Below are 20598 nucleotides of genomic sequence, written 5' to 3'. Positions count from 1 at the left end.
CACATTGCTTCTTTAAAGTGACATCCTTCAGATACTGGTGGCTTTCCAGATATGCATACCCTTTATGGCCTGGGCAGTTTCACGAGCGTTCTTAAAGTGAACATGAAGATTTGGACCTCTTGATTTGCATTATTTTGTGAGGTTTTCTGGGTCAAGTGAATAGCATACCATTTTTAGGGGTCACCTCAGGCCGCTTACAAGCCAGATTGGGATTATTAAGTGAGCTTTCTCAGGGTTTTTTTGACTCACCCGTGGATTACTGGAAGGTGGGAATGAGGATAGGAATTTAGCCTGGCTCAGCATCACTTCTCTTAAGTTTGTTGGAAGAAGGCAGTTCTGTAACACTGTCAGTCCACCATTGTAGCATTAATTTTTCCCTTGGAGTTATCGTGAGTCTTAGTCCTTGTTTCTAAGTCGTCTTCATTGTCTGTTTGAATAACTGTACAATATTCTGTTGATGTACCATTGTGCAAATATTGTGACGTTCTGTTATTTCCAGGCCTTATAACAGATAAATCTGTAGAGATCTTATTCATCCATGTGGTGTTTGCTTCTGTTGCATTATTTCCTTAGATTGAATTTCTAGGAGTAGAATTGCTATGTCAGAGTATAACAAATATCTCTGAGTCTTATCGCATATTGCTTTTTTGTTTTTTTTTAGGTTATAGCAATTTAGATTCTCACTAGAAATGAATGAGTATACTAATTTCACTGTAGCCTCATTAGTATTTGGGAGTAGGTTTCTTTTTCTTAAAAAAAAAAAACAAAGCTGTAGAATAATATCTTAAGGGTGCTTAAACATTCATGCCTTTTGTTATTATGGAGCTTTAGCATTTTTCTGTGACTTTAGTTTACTACTTATTTTCTCATCTGTGAGTTGTGTATTTTTATACTTGCCCACTTAATGACTTGATGTTTTTCTCATACATGCAAACGAGTGCCTTTTTAAAAAAGAAAATGTCAACCTTTACATTTTTATATTTTACAAAGCTATTTTTACAAATCTTCTGCCTTTAAAAAAAGTTAGTTTTGTTTGAAATTTAAAATTTTAGTATATTATAAAATCTTTTGTTGGTTTAAATTGAGAAAGTTATTTGATAAATGTTTTATTCTCTTTTATGATAGTTTTCTGTAATATTTTATTTTCTCATTCTTGTGTTTGGTATGTGGAGAAGGTATGCTCTGATTAAGTGGATAGTAATTAGGAATTTATATCACTCTCACATACTGATTTTTTTTTTAATTTCCTCATTTTGGAAAACTGACTCATACTTTTATATGAAATTAGGTCTTTTTAATAGTTCTTATTATGTGTGTGGATAGATGTCATTCTTTTTTTAAAAAATAGTTTTTCATAATTTTGTCTGTTTAAGTTTTAGTCATTTTGTTTTGTTTCAAAAAAGGATTTCAAGAGCTAACTTTCTGAAATTCCTAAGATCCTTGGTTTGGGCAAAAACCATTCTGTTACAGTCTTTAAACATTGTTTAGGGAAAAATATAAATAAAAATAACATATACTGTTAGTGGTAAAAAGCATCATTAGCACTAAACTGTTTCATATGAATAATTTTTGTGTATCTAGAGGTCTCAGCTCCTAATAAATAGAACTCTTTACATCTGTTAATCAGTAAAAACTCCTTTACAGTTGTGACTGAATAACTTATAGATACTGAATCATTTAACTCAAAACATTAGTGAATTTTAAATAAGCAAAGAATTACATGACTTACATCTTTATCCATCACTGATAAAGTTTGGCTACACTTTGTTCTGTTTATAGGTGGAAAACCATGAATTCCTTGTAAAACCTTCATTTGATCCTAACTTGAGTGAATTAAGAGAAATAATGGATGACTTAGAAAAGAAGATGCAGTCAACATTAGTAAGTGCAGCTAGAGATCTAGGTAAGAATGGGCCCTTGAAGGTTTGAATAATTCTTTTGTCTACACAGTATCCACACTGGAGCTAGAAGACACAGTTGATCATGCCACCTCCTTGTTTAAGATGCTAGCCCTGTTTTCTACTGAATAAAAGTACAGTCACATAAAGTTTACATACAGGATTCTTTACATCTGGGGCCTGGCCTCCCCTTCAGATTCATCTCTTAACCAATTTCTCTAATCCCAGGATGACCCCACATTCCTGCCAAACAAGTCACCCCATATGGCCCTTGCAACATCTTTTAAGTAAGACCTGTTTTAAATGACACTCTTTCTGTAAGCCTAATTCTATTAGGAGTAGTTCATTGATTTGGCTTTGGGGTTCCCAAGCACTTCATTAATATCAACTTTAAAAATTACTTGTTTTAAACTCCCTAGCTTATTCCCTAATTTGTCTCACACTGTTTTGTTCTGTCTTGCTCTGAATTTATAAACCTCTTGTAATGAGCATCTTTGACTTTTATGTTAAATGAGTAAATCTTAGCATATCAGAAGGTCCCGCAGAGCAGTATCACTCTAGTATATGCCTGTGTGTGTGCTCAGTCATGTCTGACTCTTTGCGACCCCATGAACTATAGTCCACCAGGCTCCTCCGTCCATGGAATTTTCCAGGCAGAAATAATGGAGGGGGTTGCCATTTCCTTCTCCAGATCAAACTTGCATCTCTTGAGTCTCCTGCATTGGCAGGCAGATTCTTTACCACTGCGCCACCTGGGAAGCCCCCTGTTGTATATGCCCATACCAACATATATAAAAATTTTAAAAAATAGTTTCCATGGAGAGTTCATATATGAACTTGATCCTAGAGTTAATCTTTGACTTGAACGATATTGAAATTTACCCTCCTCTTCTTATAGATCTCTCCGTGTTCTCTTTATGTGTCTCCTCCCTGGTCAAGTGAGATCTGTCTGTAGTTGTTTGCTGTTTCTAGTACTCCATAGTCATGCTTTAGCAAATAAATTTATTTATCTTAAGTTTTAAGATACTATCTCTCTCTTCTGGTTTGGGGTCTAAAGATGACATTGATGAATGAATGAGGAGAGGACAAGCGTAAAAATTTAAAAATCTTAGGTGCATAGTCTAGCTGATTGATCATTGCCTTTTTTGTGACGCTCTCTACACTTAACAGAGTACAGGGCCTAGTGTTTTCTAGAGCTTCGTTGTCAATCTCAGAGTCTCACATTTTTCTTTGGAAAGTGTATTTTTTTTTCTTTAATTATGCTTTATATTAGTTCCAGGGAAAGGCTTTGGTTAACTAAAGAACCTTCAGCAGAACTCCTCAAGGGTAACAACCATACCTTACCTACTCTCGTGCCCAAAGCATCTGAAACACAGAGCTACCCCACTGCTGGTGCCCTGCAACCTTGGATGGGTTTACCCAGAACGGGCTCCACATCACAAGCTAACATTAAAAGAGGGATTTAAATATTTTATAGATATGCTTAATTCATGTAGTTTTTTGAGTGAAATAGGATGTGCATCTTTCCCAGTCAGATAGTATAAATAATTTCCAGTATGCTGTCATGTAAATAATAAAAGAATGTTTTTCACTATTTAGATTTAAGTATTCTAAACACTTATATTTAAAATGGCTGTGCATATCTATGACATACTCTTTCTTTTTTTTCTGATCTTGAAGGCTTAGATCCTGGCAAACAGATTAAACTGGATTCCAGCACACAGTTTGGCTATTATTTCCGAGTAACGTGCAAGGAAGAAAAAGTCCTTCGTAATAATAAAAATTTCAGTACAGTAGATATCCAGAAGAATGGTGTTAAATTTACAAACAGGTTTGTAAGCCTATGTTAAATTAAGTCTTTACTAGTTCCATAAACTATTCTCTGATGAAATGTGAATGTTGTATCATAAGGAAGTTTTATTTTATTTCTTGAAACAAGGCATAAAATAAGATTGAAGCCTTTTTGTTTTTTTCCTTAAGAGAGTTTGATCAGGTATCCTAACACTACTTGTTGAATAATTCAGCTTTTCCTCATTCACTGAAGTGGCATTTTGAGTTTAAGATTATTCTTTCACAAATCTCTCTTATCTTTTTATCAATGTGAAATAGATTATATTACATTTTTTTGGTGTTTACATATCTGTTAGAGTTAGTTCCCTTCGTATCTCTATTAGTTACTTTCATGTTTATTTTTTTCTAAGGAAATTTTGTTATTCTTCTGATATATCAATTGATGTGTCATTTAGGGAGATGCTACCAACTTTAATGAGGCCATTCATTTGGACTATAAGTTTTTTTAAAAAAATAATGTTAATGTTGGAAAAAATCTTAGTAGTTTTTTATGCATTTTCTCTTGCTTATGTTAGGAATAGGAAGCCCCTAAGACAAATTACTTACTAGTGAAAAAGAATTATTTAAAAATAAAGTAACTGGGAGAGTAAGGCCATTATCCTTTCTCTTCTATATTATTTTAGAACTTATGGCCAGCCTTACTCCCACCCTTCTTGGGTATTCTTAGTATTTCCAGTTAGCTTTTGTATATACGCCCCTCTTTTATCCATTTATTTAGTGTTTTTGAGTGTCTGTTATATGCAGACATTATTCTAGGTGTTCAGACAACCTAGTAATGAAAAACAGTGTATCTGTTTAGTTTGTTTCTCGTAACAACCCTCTGAAATAAATAGGACAGGTTATAGTTCTCACCTTTAGATGGAGAAACTGAAACTCCAGTTCCCCAGGACTGGATGACTAGTAACAGTAGATACTCAGACCTAGATCTTCTGCTGCTAGATTTATTAGTTGCTATTTCTTGATCACACAACGTCCCTGATTGAAGAAATTTATACGTTATAACTGACCAGTAAGAGATTTGAAGACGATATAACACCCCAAAAGTTCTGTCTTACCTAAGCCAAAATAGAACTATAAGAAGCTGAACTGAATGGCAGCAGTGGTTCCAACAGTTGTGAAAAGCTCATTTGTTTATTCATTCATTGATTTGTGTCAGCAAATTGAATGCTTGCCATGGGTCTGACTTTCTGATCATGTAATTGTCCTTCTTAAGAACCTCTAATCCTGTCATCAGGAAAAATCTAAAATATGTACCATAATCTATACAGTCTGGTCCCTGCCCACACCTTTTTTGTCTGGCAGGTCTTTCCTTCACACAGAAGTCTCACTTTTATAGTATCTTTGCGTCTCTCTCTTTTCCTTTAACCCTTCCCACTTGCCTGTTTCGCAGCAGTCTGTTAGTGCCCCTCTGCTGTTCTTGAGCTGTATATGTGTGCTATGCCATTGGCTGATTGCATCATGTTCACAGTTACTGCCTTGGTTGACTGATATTTCCTCCTCCTTGTAAGTACTTCACCTCTTTCTTGAATCTACTGTGAGCCCCTTACCTTGTTTTTTTGTTTTTAACTTCCTTTGATATCAGTGAATATTTTTTCTCTATTCTCATTTTTCGTCTTCATTTTTTGTTTTAACGTATAATTTTTATTTTCTCTTTAAACCACTCAGTAGAATTGTTTTCGAAACATTTTCCTGACTTTGACAACTTTTAGTATGAAAAGACAGTTTCCTATGGTAATGAGAAAAACTGTGTGGAGTGTGTGTGTGTGTGTGTTGTTTTTTAATTGGGGTATAGTTGATTATTTGTCTTTCTCTGACTTATTTCTCTAAGCATGATATTCTTTAGATCCATTCACATTTCTGCAAGTGGTTCATTATTTTTAATGGCTGAGTAGTATACACACACACCACACCTTTACCCATTCATATGTTGATGAGCGGTTGATTTGCTTCCATCTCTTGGGTGTTGTAAATAGTGCTGCTGTGTGTGTATTTTAAAAGAGAAGATGGCCTCTGTCCTAATAGGGATGAAGACTGCTGCTGCTGCTCCTAAGTCACTTCAGTTGTGTCCGACTCTCTGTGACCCATAGACGGCAGCCCACCAGGCTCCACTGTCCCTGGAATGGAGACTTACTCCATTTAAATATTTTAGAAAAGATTAGCGATCAGAATTTTACACAAGGGAATAAGTTTTATAGCAAGAATTGTGCCAGTGGGCCATTCCAAACAGCATTAATGTTAATACACTGAATTCCAGTCACATCCACCCCTAATGAGTTGCCCATTTTCTCCTGATGTTTCCGTTTTAATTATTGTTTTGATGCTTTATAGGATAATACTCCAGATATATTTCAGAGGTAGTGCACATTACCTCCAGTGGATGTTTTAATATTTCTAATAATACCATTATCTTGATTTGCAGTAAACTGACTTCTCTCAATGAAGAGTATACCAAAAATAAAACTGAATATGAGGAAGCCCAGAATGCCATTGTTAAAGAAATTGTCAATATTTCTTCAGGTAAATTTAACAGAACCAATACATTAGATGTTCGGAAAATGACCTGGATTTTGGTAACAGAAATAATATTGGGCTGTTTGAAGAGTGGGTTTTTTGTTTTTGTTTTTTTAAAGCTGCTGCACACTGTGACTATTGTGTTAAGCTTCTTCTGAAGGAATGCATGCTGTGTTGCATTAGGAAAATTAACTGGAGGTTGTTCTCCTACCTAGAAAGATGACCTAGTGCAGGCTAAGGAATGGGAATATTCTGTAACATTCTGTAAAACAAAGACAGACAGAAAAGCACAAAACTTGTAACAAGGAAAAGAAACACTAGGGACTATAAGGCACTAATGCCTCAGATCTAGGAGCTCATGCTCTAGGTTATGGAAATAAATAAAGCAAATAGAAATTATATAGGCAGCAAGCTTTTTTGATTTCTGCGTGCCATTTCATAGATTTTCAGAGTCTGTTCTTGAGGACACCTGTTAGAAATGACCCCCCCCCGCCCCGCCATGTTGTGTGGCTTGCGGCATCTTAATTCCCTGAACAGGGATTGAACCAAGGCCACAGCAGTTAGAAGTACTGAATCCCATCCACTGGACTGCCAGGGAGCTCCCAGGATGATTGTCGTATAATTGAAACGACAGCCTGACTTGGCTCTGTGACACCCTTAGCATGGAATGAATGTATATAGCACAGGGTAGGTGGCGATGTGTTAAGCTGGAAGTCTTTGCCTATCATCATGTGTGTGTATTGAGCACAACCTTTATTGTGCCTTAAAAAAAAATCACCAAAGAATTACCTTAGCCAGGTGATCAAGGTTGACATTGCCAGTGACAAATGACATTATATGTGTGTGCTTCCTGAGGTGATGTCGAGGAAAAGATACATCACCTGTGTACAGGCATACCTCGTTGTATTCACAGGTATTGTCTTATTTTGTCTTGTCTTACAAATTGAAGGTTTGTGGCAACTCTGCCTTGTCAGATGATGGTTAGCATTCTTTAGCAATGTATAGTGTAAATATAACTTCTATATGCACTGTGAAGCCAAAACATTTGTGTGACTCACTTTATCGTGATATTCCTTTTATTTGGGTAGTCTGGAACTGAACCTGCAATATCTCCAGGATAGGCCTGTAGTGTTCCTGACCTCCCCCCCCCAAAAAAAATCTGAATAGTAACAAGAAGGAAAATGTTGGATAAATTTAAATAGAGGGACAAACTTTTTAAGGCCTGCACTCTTTAAAAATGTCAGTGTCAGCACCCCGGTGGTTAAGGCTCCATGCTTCCAGTGCAGGAGGCAAGGTTTCTATCCCTGGTCAGGGAACCAAGATCTCATGTGCCATGCAGCTTGGCCAAAACATAACAAACAAAAAGCATGTCAGTTTCATGGAAGCAAAGAAGAAATTGGCAGATTGTGTTCGAGATTAAAGGAGACTTGAAGTGACAGGACAGTCAAAGACATGGAGATGATCCTTGATTGAATCTGGGACTAGGGGTTGGACCTGGGGACTAGCTATGAAGGACACCATTAGGACAAGTTGGCAAAGTTTAATATAAGATAATAAGGTATTGGTGTCCTACTTCTTGGGTGTGTATTGTGATGAAGTAGGAGGATGTCCTCCTACTTGTTCTCAGGATATGGGTACTGAATTATTTAGGAGTAATAAGTCATTTAAAAAGTATAAGCATGTATAATTTTGTAAATTGTTTTATTATGAATTTTTATAGTAAATCAGAAAGAAGCATAACACTTTTAAAGGGTTTTATTATACCTTATATTTGTGTTGAGATGAATGAGATCTGTAAAGATTACATTTTTGTTTGGTGTTAATCAGATCACTGTAGCATGGAGATCTTCTAGTTGAATTATGTTCCTTCCTAGATGGCACTGCAAGGACCCTAAAAATACACTATGTAAATTCAAATTGGAAGTCTTCCCCCAAAATAATATTAACTAATATTCGTTAAGCACTTAGTATGTTAAAGCTGTTAGATGTTAACATTTGAAAAGAAGGTTTTGTATTTGGAGTCACCTTGAATTGAAATGACATCTCTTCTTGGTCTAGTATGCACATTGTAAACTATCTTTATTAAAAATATAATAGATCATTTTTTAAATTTTCTATCTTACTCTTAAACCAGAAAAGGTGATGCTGTTAAGAACCAGTTGGTGTGAGATACCAAATACAGGCTCTTGATTGAGAGGCTTGTTTTCTTTTATTATAAATCTATTCATGTTAGTATGTTAGAAGTTTTGTGAGAATTATGTAAGTGCTCCACTAATACTTAAGTAATTCTCAAATGTTGCTGTTGCTGTATGGTAGGGTAATGAGAACTCTCCCCTTCCCCCCTGTTTTATATGTTAGGTAAAACAGGAATAAATTTTAAAGTGAAACATTAAGAATTATTTGTATTTGGCCATTTATACATGAATTTTTATTTTCTCACTTTTATGGAGGTTAAGGGAATCAAAGCTGAATCAGATTTCCTGCCATGTGATTAAGCTCGTAATGTTGTATTTTTCTAAAATGAGATGGTGTTCTCTTGAATGTCTCTTAAGGCTTTGGTCACATTGATATCCGTGTGATAGTTCCACATAACCCAGGTGCCTGTTATACCAACCCCTCCAACCTGTTAAAATTTTGAAATCTGTTCTAGAAATTTGGACCATTTTTATTGGCTGTTCATGCTTTGCCTAGCATGTGTGAGGGACTGTTTAATGTATGCAATAACTTTTAGTTTTACTGCTGTAGCAGAGTGGAATCTTGTTGAAAGTATTCTGAGTGACAATTATGGATCTGAATTTATGCTAAAACTTAATTGCAAGGCAGGAAACAACCTCAAGTAACAATCTGGACAGTCACATTATATCTTATTACCTGGTGTTTGCAGGTTTCTTAGGATAATTGTGAAATGCCATCCTGGTTTCAGACTCTTAAAATTTAGAACTCTGCCTCGCCCTGCTTTTCTTACTTGCAATATATCATGAAAGTGCTCCCATGAAACTTTTTCTTATTTTTTTTAAAATCTCTGCCTCATTTCTTTATATAACCAGCCATGTGCTTTTATATTTTAATGGATTTTGGTAAGAGGTTTTTGAAATCCCTTGATAGTAAGGAGAAAAATGTGACAAGACATTTTAACCTTTTGTTGAATTTTAGGTGTTCCTTTCACATTTAGTTATAGCAAAAACCTCTGTTAATTTTTTTTAAGCATATAAATTAGGAAATGGATTTTGAATTCACAGATGGAATCAGGTTGAATTTATTCTTAAAGCTGCTTATCTGTGTTTTTTATTCCATCCTCCTGTGCACTCTCTGTTTTCACACAGGCTATGTAGAACCGATGCAGACATTCAACGACGTGTTAGCTCAGCTGGATGCTGTTGTCAGCTTTGCTCACGTGTCCAATGCAGCACCTGTTCCATATGTACGGCCAGTCATTTTGGAAAAAGGACGAGGGAGAATTACACTGAAAGCATCCAGACATGCTTGTGTGGAAGTTCAAGATGAAGTCGCATTTATTCCTAATGATGTTCACTTTGAAAAAGATAAACAAATGTTCCACATCATTACTGGTAGAAACCTTGTTTATGGGCTTTTGGGGAATAGTGTTTCCCCTTGTTTATGTTGGAGCAGATGGTTATTTTAGGTTGATGTAGAAAATCCTAGTCTTTGATGGTAGAAAAAGAATGTTTTTTCATAGTAGTTAGTAATATATTAGTAACATGTGCGTGAATGAATATATGAATGAACAAGAATGAAACTGCTATTCCAGGGGTTCAAAATAAACATCTCTTCATCCTCAAAGTGCACCTTTGGGCCAGACCTTTTCAGTAGTGAGGTCATTGAAGGTCAAGCAGAATTAGCTGCTGGAGTGACTTCAGCTTAGGATAGCAGTTCTCTTAAAGACACAATACTATATTCATGTGAAACTAAATAGAAGTAGACTTGTGTGTAGACCAGTGTAGCATGTCTCAGACTAAAGCATTTTGAGAGATCTTAATCAGATTCTAGAAAACAAAAGTGTTAGAGTGCATGGGTGGTAGGAACCTTTGGATAAATGTGTTTGGGAAACAGTCAGTGATTATATTTTATTCCCCTAATTGAATTTTTGAGTTGTTCATATAACTTAACCCATCATCTCTAGCCTTTTTGGCACCAGGGACCAGTTTCATGGAAGATGGTTTTTCCACGGACCAGGGTGGGGGAAGGGATGGTTTAGGGGTGATTCAAGCCCAATACATTTATGCTATACTTTATTTCTGTTGTTACATCAGCTCCACCTCAGATCATTAGGCATTAGTTTCCAGAGGTTGGGGACCCATGGTCTAACCCATTAATTGGTAAATTTCACATTTGCCAAAAGTGGGTCATGTCCTTGGGTTTTAGGGTAGAGTTTGTGTGATTTGAGGGATTTGATCGCTGATTCATTCTCTACTAGATCCATAATAGTGTTGAGTTAATTAATCAGTTAGGCCAGTACTGCTTTCCTGAATGTCATAAAGTTATCCTGCAGGCAGCTTTGTGAGCTGTGGGGCAGTACCTATATGGTCTTCCTAGATCATAGTCAGATTATAGATAAGATACGTTTTTCATGGGTTCTTTTGAAGAAGGGCACAGCATAGATTTGTCTGAACAGAAAATGGCATTGTTTCAGAGACTAGTGTAAGGCAGGAACTTTGTTCATGCCTTTGGGCAGCCTGTGGTCTGCTTTTTGTATGTTACATCTCAAGAGAGTCATCAATGTGCAACTTAGGACTAATAGTCAATTATTATTAGCAAAAATAAGTTAATAATCTTGCTTGTTGATATAATTTGTTTTATAGGTCCCAACATGGGAGGGAAATCAACATATATTCGCCAGACTGGGGTAGTAGTTCTCATGGCCCAGATTGGGTGTTTTGTGCCATGTGAGTGGGCAGAAGTGTCCATTGTGGACTGCATCTTGGCCCGGGTAGGGGCTGGTGACAGTCAGTTGAAAGGAGTCTCCACATTTATGGCTGAAATGTTAGAAACTGCTTCTATTCTCAGGTGAGTACAGTTCCCCGTCTCCTGAAAGTAGAAATGGATGTCTCTGTCCTTTGAAACATTTTCAGTCTTTTATTTAGTGTAATAGTTTTCTTGTGAGCTTTATGTACTTTATATTGTCTTTTTTTTTTAACTCTTTATTTATTTATTTTTCTATGTTGGGTCTCAGTTGCCCTGAGGCATGAGGAATCTTCCTATATGAGGGATCAAACCTGCGTCCCCTGTGTTGCAAGGTGGATTCCTTACTGCTGGGCAACCAGGGAAGTCCTACTTTATATTATAAAAGGGTGCTAGTGCCGGGGTCCAGCTCCCGCAGGATCCAAGGGAACCTGAAGGAGAAACGGTGTCGGCGGACGAATGAATGAATGAATGAGACAGGAATAGAGGAAAGAAAGAGGCTGATATTCCTTGGTTTACATAGAAAGCCAATAAAACCCTGAGACAAGGAGTTTGCCCTGTTCACGGAGGCCACAGGTGCCCTCCCGGTCTCCCGAGGAAATGAACACGCAGAACGTCTTCCCCATTCAGGTCTTAGAAACCCGGGCAGATAAGTGAATGCAGGGAGCCTCTATGCTCCAAGGGATCAGCCTGAAAAAGAGAGTAAGAGAGAGAAAGAAAAGAAAGAAAGAAAAAGAAAAAAAAAGAGAGACACGGAGTGACCAAACTTCTTCGAGCGAGGCCCCCTATTTTTATTTTCAAAAGGGTCTTTTATACCTTTACTTGTACATAGAGGGAAATGAAAGATGCAAAGTCATACAGAGTCAGCCCAAACATTACATCTGTTTTGTCTTTATTGAAACCAGGATTTTTTCTGCAAACCTTTCCCATAGACAATGTTATGTACATTATCTTCTGGCCTTGGAGGCCTGTGGACATTTTATGACCCTCTTTTGATAAAGGCTGCTCAACCAGAAAACTTATTTTTCCTTGAAATGTTTTTTCTTTTCATTTCTAATCTATGTCAGCCTTAGAAAGTATTAAACAAGTTACATTTCTTGGGGAGCAAAGGTGCAGTGAGTTACAAGAAAGAACCAATTAGCTCAAAAGTCTGATGTGGTTAATTTCAAGGCTACACTTGTTTTTCTTACATTCCAACTATGTTAACTAATGCACTCCCAGGTGCGCAGTGGATAAGAGATATGGGAACTCAGCAACAAGCATTGGCCCAATAATGAAATCCTACGCCAGCACTACTCTAATAACTTTTAACTCTTTGAAAGGCTCTATGTTTTAGGCTTCCCATGCCTCTCACATTTGGGAGGCTGTGAACAATCACATGCGTAGCTGCAAGAGTCTGGATAAACCTGCCAAGCAAGCTAGAATGCTAACAGGGGGTTTGAATTGAAATATTCCTCTTATGTCCAGGAGACTTATTAGCTAGAGCCCTAAGTTGATTTTCTCCAGAGAAAGGTGGTCGAGGATAGCCCCCTGTTAATGTCAGAGGAATTGGTGAAAGTCATGAAATAATAAAACAGACAGATTCTGGTTTGGGGGTAGATGCTCGAGAAGGGGGGCCCCCTCTAGGCCTGATCTCGCCTTTGCCCGTCTGGCCTCTTCCTCATGACCTTGCCATGGGCGGGATGCCCCACGCTGGCTCCCGGCATGCTAGTTGTGGAAAGCTTCTTTTATTATTTTTTATTTTTTGGCTATACCATGTGGCATGCGGGATCTTTGTTCCTCAGCCCAGGATTGAACCCGTGCCCCCTGCAGGAGAAGCACAGTCTTAACCTCTGAACCGCCTGGAAGGCCCATCTTTGATTTTTAAAGTTCTCTTAAGGTTTCTAGTAGTTGTTCACCTTACAAGTCTCTCCACTGTCATGCTTTTGCTTACACTGGTCACACTGCCTGAACAGGTCCTTCCGTGCTGTTTACCAAGTCCTTTTCTAATCTTTAAGGACTTCCCTGGTGGCTCAGACGGTAAAGCGTCTGTCTACAATGCGGGGGACCCGGGTTCAATCCCTGGGTTGGGAAGATCCCCTGGAGAAGGAATCCACTGGAGTGGCAATCCACTCCAGGACTATTGCCTGGAAAATCCCATGGACAGAGGAGCCTGGTAGGCTACAGTCCATGGGATTGCAAAGAGTCGGACACGACTGAGCCACTTCACTCACTCGCTTTCTAATCTTTATATGCCCTTAACAGAAATTCTACTTCTTTGATGACTTTCTTTGTCTCATGTGCCTAAGGTCACAAGTGTTTTTTCAGACTCTTTGACATGCCTGTAATTTATTAGCTGTTTATTTTAGAGGTTATGAAATCTCTTGTCTTTATTTTATTTTTAGGAGCTTCCTTGCAGACAGGGAGGCTGTGCCTTCTGTTTCTTGGAGTCTTCTGAAGTACTCTGCATATAGTAGATCCTTAATAAATTATGTATTGATTATTCAATACATAATTATATGTAAAATTATAAAAAGCAGTACAGACGTTCAGTATAGTAATTGGTAGAGTTCTCCTTCTTACATTTGGTTAAAGAGAAAAGAAAATGCTAATATGTGGTGTTGGCAGGGCTGTAGCAGGCACATAGATTTTATTTATGTGACCATCAGCCATGTATGTGAGAGTATCACCACACCCTCGTCCCATGTTCTTTGAAGGTTATTTTTTTTAATCTTGACTGATTTGATTGTCAAGAAATGCTTTATCTGGAAATTTTTAGATGAGCTAGTGGGGTTGGTAATTTAAAAAATACTTATTCACCATTTGTTTCCTTTTATAATCTGTTAATGTTTGTGGCACACTTTCTCATGTATTGCCTTAATTTTTTTTCTTGTATTACCACATGCTGCGTCATGGGAAATTCTCATGTAATTATGTGTTTCAGGTCTGCAACCAAAGATTCCTTAATAATCATAGATGAATTAGGAAGAGGAACCTCTACCTATGATGGATTTGGATTAGCGTGGGCTATATCAGAGTACATTGCAACGAAGATCGGTGCTTTTTGCATGTTTGCAACCCATTTTCATGAACTTACAGCCTTGGCCAATCAAATACCCACTGTTAATAATCTGCATGTCACAGCACTAACTACTGAAGAGACTTTAACTATGCTTTATCAGGTGAAGAAAGGTGAGCACATTCCACTGGTGTGCTATAAGTTCAGTGTTCCTACCCTTGGAATCATTAGTAATTGCCTTATTCTACAGTAGGATGAATTATTGATGTTTTATCTGTAAAATGTTTACCTCTTTACAGTGTAGGGACAGGGACATGGGTACGTTATTTACATTTCTATGTCTCGTAATAGAACCATTCATTTTAAAACAGTCACCAAAAGCATGATCTACACTCTGAACGTCATCACGGATATTATACTGCCTCTCAGGTCACCATGTTTTCTTGTCAAATTAGCTGTGGTGGTGGCTTAATCACTAAGCTGTGTCCAACTTTGACAACCCCATGTCCGGTGTCCAACTTTGACAACCCCATGGCCTGTAGCCCGACAGGCTCCTCTCTCCATGGAATTTCCCAGGCAAGAATGCTGGAGTGGGTTGCCATTTCCTACTCCTTTTTATATAAACAGCTTACAGTTGGGGTTTCCAGAGATCTTGAAATTGTTGGTAGTTACGACTTATTTGTTGGTATTTCAACCTTTCGGAAAAGTTTGTTGTTAGTGGGTCTGGCAGCTAATCAGATGACCACATTGATGAGATTGACATACTGTAAAGTTTTTATTGCTTTAACATTTCATTAGACATCAGAATAGCTTTTTTAGATGGCTTTTTTATTTCCCATGAACATGTTTTTTCTGTTATTTGTTGGTTGCACATAAATGAGGTACTATTTTTAATTCTTTTTTGCTTATGTTTGTATCCTTTTGAGTTACTATTTGCATCATTATTGTTGATAGAGAATATAGATACTCTTGGTTAGACTTGGCATATAGCATGAAGTTGAGGTTTGGGTTTTAAAAAGTGTTTTGTGTGATAAAGAAATGGGTTCAAAATATTGAAAAAGGTCAGGTGAAGATAGGAACAGGTTTGTCCTTCACTGTGGATGTTTGTCAAACACTTGCTTCTATTTTATTTTTGTTTCTCTAAGTTGTATAAAATATCCAGCTCCAGAATGCTTGGGATGTCTACTAGGCCAAAAGAAAATTTAGTTGAGGCAAAAATGGGAGCTCTATGATAACGCTGTGAGCATTGTTGATACTAAACGTTTGGAAGGAATATCTTAAGTCAGTTTATTTTCTACCCGCAGGGGTGAAGATAACATGCCTAGTCAGTAAACTTACTAGTCTACATTTGGGTCAAAAATTTCATTGTCATATGAAGTACATTTTGAATTTAATGTTGCTCCTAATTAGAGACACTTTATATTTATCTCTCTTTTTTTTCATAGTACTTTAGTTCCTCCCTTTCAAAATAAGAAAACTTCAGAGATATTATGTTGATTAATCTTTCTTCAGATTCAGTTATTTGTCTAGACCTTTGAGGATTATCTATCAAGCCTTTTCTCTGTTTTTATAATTTTTCCGGCTACATTTGTCAAGGATAAAATATAGGGCTGTATTGCCAAGTCATAATCGCTTTTCATTGGCGGCTTAATTAAAATTCCTTTAAGTTACTCTGAAACATTTGGCTAATAAATTTGAAAAATGCAACATTAAGTTTACTGATGACAGAGTGAGAAAAATGAATTCTATTTACATACATTGCCCTCTCTTCCTACTCCCCAAATTTCTTATAGGTGTCTGTGATCAAAGTTTTGGGATTCATGTTGCTGAGCTTGCTAATTTCCCCAGGCATGTAATAGAGTGTGCCAAACAGAAAGCCCTGGAGCTGGAGGAGTTTCAGAATATTGGGAAACCACAGGAATGTGATGAAATGGAACCAGCAGCAAAGAGGTGCTATCTGGAAAGAGAGGTTTGTCTGATTGTTCTTGTAGTTATTTTTTCCTCTGTATGATTCTATTTAATTATTGATCATTCATTATTGGTTTCTACTAACATTTCTTTGCATGGCCAAGAATCCGTCTGTATCATTTTGGTTTCACCACTACACACATCTGCACAATCAAAAGATATCATTTCAAGTACCAGATTTCAAAAGTAGGAGGATAGGAATATTACTGTAGGTTTAAAATATATAATTGAGAGGAGTTATAAAAGTCCACACACATCTTTGATTACCTATAAACAAATAGATCAAGTCCAGTTAAATTACATATTTACTCAAATGCTTATTAGTTAAGATGATAAATAAACACAGTTCCTGCCCTCCAGTTGTTTAGTTGGGGATGTAGTAATAGTGAACATGTCATAGAGAATGTGACAGGTGTTTATGTAGGAAAGCTCTCTGTGGGCAGGCTTTTCAGTTCTTGTGGGAGAAGTGGATCTTAAGTTGGACCTTCTGAGTGGTGGGTGAAATTGAGGTGTTCACACAGAAAGGTATAAGCATTTATTTGCCTGGTGTATTTTTTAAAAATTAAAGGATTATTATTAATAGTTTTCCATAATAACAAAAATAAAAGAATCTTAATTTACTTCTGGCAGCATTTACTGTGATAATGCATTGTGACAACTTCTCGGCACATTGTTAGCTTTTACCCAGTGAAATTTTTGTTCTTATTTGGATAGATGTTACAATAATAGATGATGTGTATGGTTTTTGAAGATGTTATCTGTTGTGTCTGTACAAGCAGGAGAAATGTATTATAACTTGTTAATAGTTTTACCTAGGGAAGATTGCCATTCTAGATGTGAAATGGTCTTAGTATCAGCACCACAGCTATCCATGATCCAGGATTAGGTAGACTCTTTTATGTAATTGGTTCCAATTAGAACAGAAATCATATACTTTTGATAACGTTACTTACAATGAAATTTTAAAAAATTCTTAAGGGAGACATATAACACAGAATTATCAATGTTACTCAGTCTAGATTTATTGGGGGGAAAGGCACTTGTTATTTAACAGAGAGGTAGTTCATCTTTATTTTCTCATTTGGGTTATCTACCTTTAACCTTTAATAAGGTATATATGGCCAACTGGCTCCCTGGTAGCAGACTTTAGTTCCGTTTCATACGTAGTGATAAACATTATACCTTTTGCCAGGCACTGTTCTTAGCACTGTGCACATACTAACTCTAATTCTCACAGCAGCCCTGTGTTGTTCATAATATTATTGTCCCTATTTTATGGATAAGGAATATGTGTTAAGGAATTTGCCCATGGTTCACACAGCAAGTAACAACCATGTTCTTTAGAATGGCAATAAGCAGGCAGTAAAATAAAGAAGAAACATCCCATGTGTATGTATATGATTACTAAATTTTCAGTGACTGTTTATGCCTCACAGTATTTGCAAACCTTGAGTTCTTTTTTCCCCAGAAGGCTAAGTTATGTATCAATTACAAAACCTGAGGGATTTGGAAACTACTAAAATATTCAGTCCCTTTGTCATTAGCAGCTGAAAATATAGTTATAAATATCCTTTTAATGACTTGCTATGAAGAAATACAGTCCACTGAGGGCTTTGCTATAAATTCTAAATGGTGTGCACTTTAGAGAATGTTTATATATTGGGTGGTATGTTTAGATTGAAATTGTAATGAAACAAGTCATTACTATTTAATGTGACTTTTAGAAAAGTCATTTTTAAAAGACTAATGAAATGTTCACATGTATTTTTCAGCAAGGTGAAAAAATTATTCAAGAATTTCTGTCCAAGGTAAAGCAAGTGCCCTTTACTGAAATGTCAGAAGAAAGCATCACAAGAAAGTTAAAACAGCTAAAAGCTGAGGTGATCGCAAAGAATAATAGCTTTGTAAATGAAATCATTTCCCGAATAAAGGTAACTGCGTGAGTAAATTCCGCTAATGGAATGAAGATAATATTGATAAGCTATTGCTTGTAACGCTTTTGTATTGTTTTATATTAACCCCTTTTCCATACTGTTGGCAATTGATGCCCGAGGGGTATCAAATTAGTAAAATATTTAGTATACTTTGTGCTCCCTGAGTATATTTTCAAAAATCTTTATTTTGAAAAATGAAAGTTGTAACTGAGGAATACGTAAATAGACATGGGCAATAGTAGGCAATATGTTGAATATCATAAATAAAATCATGTGTTAGTTTTTAGAATTTTATATGTGTTGTATTTCTTTGTAATAAGACTTCTACACATTTTTCCATATTCCTGAATGGTAAGAAACAAGTAGCCTGGAGACTTGTAAGAAAGTGAGGGATCTTAAAGCTGGAAGGAACTCACGGAACTCATTTACAGTGGTTCTGCAGTGTCCATCTGTTGGTAGGAGCCAGGTTAGCTGCTTGCACATTAGCTGAGAAACTTAGAAATCCAGGTCCTGGTGTGATCCTCCATCCCATCTGGCATTCTCCCACCCCCGGTCTGTGATGAGACTTAGAAACCTGGATTTAAAAAATCTTTCAGATTGAACCCTGATTTAATGGAGAGGTTAATAAGAGTCTAATGGCTGGTCCTGCTGAATGCAGGAAGGACAGACAGTCTTTTTAATAAAAGGTGATAAGATGATAGCGTATTCATATAGGAACAAAATGAAATTGGATCTGTATTCCATATCATATATAAAAATCAACTCCAGTGAATTTTCTACCTAAATGTATATAGCAACACTACCAAGTTTTTTATGTTGTAGTTCTATTGAAAATGATATAGGGAAATATTTTTATGACTATTTGGGAAATATGAAAATGGCTTTGGAAAGGATTTCTTAAGTCAAATACCATCTTAAGTTTGACACACTTAGCTATATTGAAATTGGGAAATTATTTTCATTAAAAGATATCACAAAGTGAAAAGACTACGGGTGACTATTGAACAATGAGGGGGTTAGGGACAGTGACTGCCTCTCCCCACCTCCCGTGCAGTTAAAAATCCACATAAGACTTTACAGTCCCTCCATAGGTTCAGCCAACTGTGTATCATGGTATTGCAGTACGTATTGAAAAAAACCCAAGTATAAACAGACCCACACAGTTCAAATCAGTGTTGTTCAAGGGTCAGCTGTAGATCCATAATGGAGAACATATTGGTACCACATAAAATATCAAAGAATATGTATCCAGAATATATAAAGAACTATAAAAATCACTAAACAGACACAACTCAGTACCGCCCATTAACAAAAAGACAGCCCAGTTAAAAGGCAAAGGTCTGAATAGATAATTTTCCAAGGAAGATATGCAAATAGCCAATAAGCACATGAAAAGATGCAAAATGTTATCAGGGAAGTGCACACTAAAACCACAGTGAGCTACCACTAAGATAGCTAAAATCAAGCCAGATAAACAGTGCTGAGGATGTGGGGAGATTGGAACTCTCCTGCACTGCTGTGAAAGGGTAAAATGGTGTAGTCACTTTGGGAAAACAATTTTTCCTGTAACAGTTAAACAAGCGTTATCAGATGATCCAGGATTTCCATTTCTAGGTATATATCTAAGAAAAGCATGTCTGCACAAAAACTTGTACACAAATGCTTATAGCAGAGTTATTTATAATAGCTAAAAAGTAGAAAGTACGCAAGTGTCCATCAATGGATTAATGGATGGATATACAAAATGTAGGGTATCCATACAATAGACTATTAATTGACAATAAAAGGAGTGAAGGACTGATAACATGCTAAAGCTAGGATGCGCCTTGGAAACAGTAGTGAAGAAGCCAGTCTCAAGAGCCTACATAATAAGTGATTCAGTCCATGTGAAAGTCTGGAATAGGGAAAGCTATAGAAACAAGTATTAATATAGATTAGTATAGAACTGGTGGAGAAGGCAATGGCAACCCACTCCAGTATTGTCTGGAGAATCCCAGGGACAGAGGGGCCGGGCGGGCTTCCGTCTACAGGGTTGCACAGAGTCAGACACAACTGATGCGACTTAGCAGCAGCAGCAGCATAGAACTGAGGGGCTGGGAATGGATGGCTAGGGAGGTGACAGCTTAAAGATATGGGGTTTCTTTTTGAGATGAAAATGTTCTGAATGGTGATGGTTGCATATATCTGTAAATATGTCTAAAAACCATTGAATCATATACTTTAAATGGGTGCATTGTATGATGTCAATTATATCTCAATAAAACCTTTTTTAAGTTTAAAATTTTGTATTGAAGTATAGTTGATTTACAGTGTTGTGTTTGTTCCTAGTGTACAGCATGGTGATTCATTATATATATATGTGGGTTCTGTTTCATATTCTTTTCCATTATGATTTATTACAGGGTATTTAATTTACTTCCCTGTTACATACAGTAGGATCTTATTTGTCAATTTTACATATAGTAGCTTGTAATTTTCACTCCCTCGTCCCTTTCTCCTTTGATAACCATGTTTGTTT

General features: G+C 36.6%; 1 protein-coding gene across 2 annotated transcripts in view; it reads left to right on the top strand.

Annotated features, from left to right (window-relative positions):
• MSH2 (mutS homolog 2) overlaps positions 1–20361 on the top strand; it is an 85559-nt gene extending 65198 nt beyond the window's left edge. For both annotated transcript variants that reach the window (XM_069583379.1, XM_070292344.1), the window contains 8 exons: positions 1780–1903; positions 3579–3729; positions 6169–6266; positions 9584–9829; positions 11081–11285; positions 14104–14351; positions 15972–16147; positions 17919–20361. In XM_069583379.1, coding sequence (XP_069439480.1) covers positions 1780–1903; positions 3579–3729; positions 6169–6266; positions 9584–9829; positions 11081–11285; positions 14104–14351; positions 15972–16147; positions 17919–18089 — 1419 coding nt within the window. In that variant the 3' untranslated portion in view covers positions 18090–20361. The remainder of the gene's footprint in view (positions 1–1779; positions 1904–3578; positions 3730–6168; positions 6267–9583; positions 9830–11080; positions 11286–14103; positions 14352–15971; positions 16148–17918) is intronic.
• The last annotated feature ends 237 nt before the right edge of the window (positions 20362–20598 follow it).

This window comes from Ovis canadensis, chromosome 3 (assembly GCF_042477335.2).
Source record: "Ovis canadensis isolate MfBH-ARS-UI-01 breed Bighorn chromosome 3, ARS-UI_OviCan_v2, whole genome shotgun sequence".
Classification (NCBI taxonomy): domain Eukaryota; kingdom Metazoa; phylum Chordata; class Mammalia; order Artiodactyla; family Bovidae; genus Ovis; species Ovis canadensis.
Note: the sequence above shows the minus strand (reverse complement) of the source record. Positions and strands in the feature narration are given on the sequence as shown.